The sequence below is a fragment of the Anastrepha ludens genome, chromosome 6 (genome assembly GCF_028408465.1).
Source record: "Anastrepha ludens isolate Willacy chromosome 6, idAnaLude1.1, whole genome shotgun sequence".
In the NCBI taxonomy this organism is placed as follows: domain Eukaryota; kingdom Metazoa; phylum Arthropoda; class Insecta; order Diptera; family Tephritidae; genus Anastrepha; species Anastrepha ludens.
In genome coordinates, this window is record NC_071502.1 from 52,301,148 (window position 1) to 52,307,461 (window position 6,314).

The 6,314-nt window shown below is 36.3% G+C and overlaps 1 protein-coding gene across 2 annotated transcripts; it reads left to right on the plus strand.

Annotated features, from left to right (window-relative positions):
- On the plus strand, positions 1–2,137 carry LOC128866396 (uncharacterized). 2 transcript variants are annotated; one of them, XM_054107097.1, is made up of 3 exons: positions 1–203; positions 347–437; positions 550–2,137. In XM_054107097.1, exons 1-3 carry the CDS (start codon positions 198–200, stop codon positions 1,620–1,622), a joined length of 1,170 nt encoding a protein of 389 aa, XP_053963072.1. In that variant the 5' UTR covers positions 1–197; the 3' UTR covers positions 1,623–2,137. The 2 variants fall into 2 exon arrangements, with proteins under 2 accessions (XP_053963072.1, XP_053963071.1); XM_054107096.1 differs by having other exon boundaries at positions 1–199.
- The last annotated feature ends 4,177 nt before the right edge of the window (positions 2,138–6,314 follow it).

Consider the following 6,314-nt stretch of genomic DNA (forward strand, 5'->3'; position numbering starts at 1 on the left):
TTCTGTTTGGATGTACAAATACGATGTGTGGGTAACTTTTTTGTGAAAAGAAGTAAAATGTATCTAATCATTTTTGTTGAATAAATGTTGAAGGAGTAAGCATTATAATGTAGTGAAATACATATGTATGTACACGCCCACATATGTTTCGTATGTCGAAAGACGAATGAATTTGAAATCGTTAAAAACAAATATACATGTATGTAAGTATGTAGCGAGACATGTAAAGTTGTACATAATACATAAATATGTATGTATGTATGTACTAGCAGAATGCTTAAATGCGATAGATAATGATTTATATAAACAAGATAGATAATATCTGAATATTTCTATACTATTTCAGTTTTTAAATAAAATAAATATGGCTGATTCAACTGCACTGAAACAATTAGTTAACAGTTGGGGATTGGCCGAGTTGTTGCCACATCTTCAAGGTATGAATTATTTTCTACTTTTTACTACTTGCAATAAAAATTCTAAAAACACATGCTTAGATACATATGTATGTAAATATACAAATATACAGCTAAAAAACTTTGCTTACAGATGAAAATATTGGCATCGATGAATTGAAAATGATGAAAAATCATCACATCGTTGAACTCTTACATTCCTACAAATTGGGCACACGCATACGCTTTGAATACTACTTTGAGCGTTGGCGTCGTGATCAAAATAAACCCTTACTCGATGTTGTAACGCCAAATCACTACCACATCACCAACCCTTCAGTGGCGCCCACGGTGCGTATAGCACACGTCGCGTCACATGAACCTGTCGAAAGTCATAAAAACCTACAATCACGTGCCACTAATACCGTTACGGTGCATTACGCCACTGCATCAACAAATACACCAGATATGACGGCAAAATTACCAACAAAGGACACACCACCAACGCCACTTCCATCCGCTAGGGATGTATTGCGTGAAATGCCAAAGCTTATGCGCCAACCCAGCATTTTGGAGGAGAGTGCGGTGGTGAGTGCACCGAATATGCCAACAACAACAGCACCAACAACAACAACGACGATGACCGCATGCTCTCCGCGGCTGGCCCCAAAATTTCAATTTAACCTCAACGATTCGGATAGCGAACAAACTGACACTGGGCCATTGTTGCATATTCTCAACTCGTCCGGCTTTAAGGCTACCTCACTACTGGAATACTATCAACAAAATCAGCAGTTTACGAATTTACATCGCACACTACTCATACAACTGATAGTGAATTTCTTCGATATGAACGAATATCATTTGTCGCTGAAAGTCAGTCATATTTTGGAACAGCAGATATTGAAGCTTTTCCCCAGTGAAAAATTGGAATACTACCGCACTGAGAAACGTGGTAAAATCTATGTGAAATTCTGCAATATGAAACGTTATAAACGTGACAGGCCGACGTTGAAGCGCAAGTGGATAGAGGATGCGGAACATGGTGACGAGAGTGGAGGTGGTGGTGGTGGTGTTGGTAATATATTAACGGAGCCGGAGGTGGGCATTGAATGTGGTGATGGGGATGTGGAGGATTTTGCACAAAGTTTCGAATATTGGCATGCCCAGCAATCGCCCAGTGCAATGCAATTGAAGACTGAGTCGCTAAGTGACGGTGATTATTAATGATTCTAGTGAAGTGAAATGGACACTCAAACTGAACCTATTTAAGTAGTGAAATAGTGAATAGCAGTTGAAATTATACGTTTAAATACTTCCATGTTAATATGTGCTAAGTACACTTGTATGTGTAAAGCTTAAGAAATTGTCTAAATTTAGTTTTTATGAAAATACATTTAAACTTTGGCGAAACCATATTTTTTATACCCAGCATACGTTTATAACTGATAGTTAGTATATAATTTTCACACTAGTTATTCAAACTCTTGATATTAGTTGGGTTCCAATGGTCACTGATTTGGATCCGTATGAAAATTTTGCATGCAAATGCAACAACAACAATGTGATGCTGATAGAGATCTATTTTGTTCGTTTTGTTTTTCGTCGGTAGTTTGGCAGTACAGCCTTTTGTAATTGTAAGCGTGGACGTGGTGGTCAATTGCCTGATGTTATTTTCCACTATTAACGGCATACCTTCCCCTTTATAATGAAATAAATATCCGATCATTTATATTAAAAAATAGCATTTGTCTTTGAATATCAAAACAACACCTCTGTTTGGAAAACCCTTATAATGTGGAATTGTAGCTTATAGAAGAAGACAGTTTGAAACTGTTGAGCGATGCATACACAAATGTTTTTTGTGTTTTCGAATCAGCCGGATTTTAACTTAGTTGAAAATACGCTTTCCTGAGAGAAGTTGGTATTAGCATCGTGTGCTGCCATCTATCAATTCATTGGTTCGATTGTCGGCCCAATTGTCGGCCCGATGGGTGCCTCGATTGCTTTCAGTGGTCAACTAGCGAATGCGGCTATTAACTTCGAACCCGTGTATCCGAAGGAGAACAGAACGAGATGCGAAGGAATTTTTGCGTCGAGTTGTCACCGTTGATGAAACCTGGATTCATCATTACTCACCAGAAACTAAGTAACAATCAAAACAATTGATTTCTCTCTGCCACACCCCGTATTAACCCCATCTGGCTCCCTGTGACTTTTTCTTGTTCCCCAACATGAAGAGAAACAAATTAGATCAAACGAGGCGTGTCTTCATTTCGAACACGGATACTTATTGAACCCCCCTCGTATATTTTTAACGTATTTGGATTAATAATTATGCGCAATGACGTCGTGAAAATGTTTATTTTATGATTTCAGTTGGTTTTTCATGAAATGAATATGACTGACGACATTTCCTTGAAAACGTTATTAAAGATTTGGGGATTAGCCACATATGCAAGATATGAAATTAAATATATTATTGAACTACTGACTTAAAGTCTATAAAATACAAGAACTTAAAGTCTATAAAATATAAGAAAAACAATTCTCAAATTTTTTTCAAACAGATGAAAACATTGGCATCGACGAATTGAAAATGATGAAAAATCATCACATCGCTGAACTCTTACATTCCTACAAATTGGGCACACGCATACGCTTTGAATACTACTTTGAACGTTGGCGTCGCAATCAAAACAAACCACTGCTCGATGCTGTAATGCCAAATCACCACCATTCCACAAGCTCTTCATTGGCGTACACACGGCGCCACAGGAACTTGTCGCAAGTCTTAGACATAAAAAAGTAAGAACACGTGCCACAAATACCGAGAGGATGCGTCTCACAACCGTGGCAACAAATACACTAAATATATCTGTGTTAGGCATTCTCAACTCATCCGGCTTTAAAGGTAACTCATTGTTGGAATACTATCATCGACACTTGACAAATGTGCATCGCACTCAACTTATCATGCTGATAGTGAATTTCTACGAATCCAACAATTATCCTTTGTCACTGAAAGTCAGTTACAGTTTGGAACAGCAAATATTGGAACTTTTCCCTAGCGAAAAACGGGAATACTATCGCACTGAGAAACGTGGTAAAATCTATGAGAAATTCTTCAATATGAAACGACCTAAACGAGGCAGACCGTCGTTGAAGCGCCAGTGTAGGGAAGATGTGGAAAATAATGATAATAAAAAATAGTTTAAAAATCTAAAAAACACCCTTTTATTGCTAATCGAACTAAAAAGTAGAAAATAAATTTTAATGACAAAGGGACCTATAATGAAGTAATAGCAAATCGAACGATCAGTCATAGTCAACTACCTCAGAACAGAATTATAACAAAAATTAAGATACAAATAGAGTAATTCAAATTAGAGTTAAAAGCGTGGGAACTACCCCACTCTATTGGGAACTACCTATGTACAGAGGGTTATGAAAGTGAAGCAAAATGCATCCCACGCTTTTAACTCTAATTTGAATTACTCTATTTGTATCTTAATTTTTGTTATAATTCTGTTCTGAGGTAGTTGACTATGACTGATCGTTCGATTTGCTATTACTTCATTATAGGTCTCTTTATCATTAAAATTTATTTTCTACTTTTTAGTTCGATTAGCAATAAAAGCGTGTTTTTTAGTTTTTTTAAACTATTTTTTATTTTCTACTTTTTAGTTCGATTAGCAAAAAAGCGTGTTTTTTAGTTTTTTTTCTAAACTATTTTTTATTATGAATGAAAATTATTGTTATCATTGCAGTCAGTGAATTAAATTCGTGTTATATTTAATTCCTTTCTTATCGACTGTGAGTCTAAAGCTATGCAGTTATCGGCCGTGATAAAGAAGTAATCGGAATGAAGAACTTATTTCGTGGAGGGAGCCTGAGAAACTGATTTACAAGAATAAATAAAGATTTTTCATTTTACAACCAAATTCACCTTACTTTTTGCCCACAGTAAAAAAAATAAAATATTAATCCTGGCAATCTTAATAAGGATAATGGAAAACTTTTATCATATTATTGCATTGTCATCGGTTCTTGATAGGTGTGCAAAATTTCAAGTCGATCAGATTTTTAGAAGCCAGTGAAAATTAAGCTCAAAGATTCCGTTACATACATACATACATACATACATACAACCCGACCTAATAAAAGTGTGTTAAAAATGGCGGTGGTGGTAAAATGTTGCCGGAACCGTATGTGGCAAATTAATGCAGCGATGAGGATTTGAACGAATATATGGAAATTTTCGAATACTGCTATGCTGAGAAAAAACGTCCAATGGAGTAAAGAAAACTGAGTCGGTGAGCGATATTGATGGTTACTAGAAAATACATAGAAATGTGCATAAGTGGAAGTGAAGCTGCTAAATCGGAGCTAAATCAGTGATTTTAGTATAGTAATATGAGAAGAAAGCACAAGTATTTACAGAAATATATTTAAAAAAAATGTATAAATGTACGTTTTATTAACAAAAAAGGCAGAAAAAACTTTACAAATTAGTTTCCGAAGTGGAATTAAGACGAAATGTGGCATGCGCTGCACCTAAAAATAAAGCTGAAGCTATGTACCACTCCTCCTGCGGAACTCCTCCATAGTCTGCTAATTATTGTGGACGTCGATGAAGTTACGCGCGCCTTAGATAATTACGGATATGTTTTAAATGCGCACAGAATATTTTCCAGTTATCAGCTGATTTCAGCATAAAATATAGCGTGGGACAAGACGTGATCAACATCTTCTTTTCTCTCCGTGTAGATTAGGTAGTTTGGAGAAAAATTTCGTACCCTGAAAGGTATTGAGTTAGGTGGTAGTTTGTTTCCTCATGGGATAAAATTATCCTCGTATGTTCGGCAGCCACATTTTGTCCGCTCATTTCACACGTATTCACTCACTCCACCACACCAACCCAATGTAAATTTTTTCCTAAAGAAATCGCTTTCATGACCCCAACCAATGAGCTGATTCTTTCAAATTGGTTGAGAGCCGGTTAACGGTATGATCTTGGCCGCAGATATAATGGGTTGTTATTTCGTTAAAGTACTTGTCGCAGATTTCAGAATTTGGTTTTTAATTGCGTAATTTAATGCCTTTTGATGTACTATCTATAAAAGACGGGGTCTTATAGATACAACCTCATTCATCAAAATAAAAATAAAATATAAAAAAAAATATTCGTTACGAGTATTTGGGGCACTTAGAAGTGCCTCGAAGGGATTTCTGTGAAGGAAAGCGATTGCTGTGGAAATTATTAAACTAGGATCGATAGAGACTAGAAAAATGGTTCCATTTGTAGTCGGCCATCATCTTTGTCCGAGAAAAATATAATCAGCCGGAGGCAACTTTTTATTTGCCAATTATTACGAGACTTTGCGCATTCGCAACACTACGTGTTATGCACTGTAATTCAATATTTTAATCGAAAATTTGGTATTTTTTAGCATAAACTTACAGGGTGGGCCATATAGCGTTTGCTTTCTGAACCACCTATTTTTTTAAGAATGGTAACACAAATGACATATCAAATGTGTTCATAATTTACTTAAAGGTTTGACATTTACGAAATGGGACGCTATACGCTTGAACAAAATTGGGAAATATTGAAAACCTATTTCCAAAGTGGTGAGTCTTCTTCTTCTTTTCTGATTTTCACATCGGTGGCTACGTCAATAAGCAAAATTGTCGGATTTGGGGCTCGGAAAATCCACACGTTACTGTAGAGAAGCAAATGCATTCACAACGAGTCACTGTTTGGAGCGGTTTTTGGTCTGGCGGCATCATCGGGCCATTTTTTTCGAAAATGAGCGAGGAGCCGTGGTTACAGTAAATGGCGAGCATTACCGTGACATGCTCAACGAGTTGTTTCCAAAAATTGAAGAGGATGATATGAACGACATTTGGTTTCAA

What these genes read in the sequence shown, in the direction of transcription:
- LOC128866396 (XM_054107096.1), top strand. Translation starts at nt 128, where the DNA reads ATGTACACGCCCACATATGTTTCGTATGTCGAAAGACGAATGAATTTG. An exon ending in CGTTAAAAACAAATATACAT is followed by an intron (nt 200 to 346) that starts GTATGTAAGTAT and finishes ATACTATTTCAG; the next exon opens with TTTTTAAATAAAATAAATAT. An exon ending in GTTGTTGCCACATCTTCAAG is followed by an intron (nt 438 to 549) that starts GTATGAATTATT and finishes CTTTGCTTACAG; the next exon opens with ATGAAAATATTGGCATCGAT.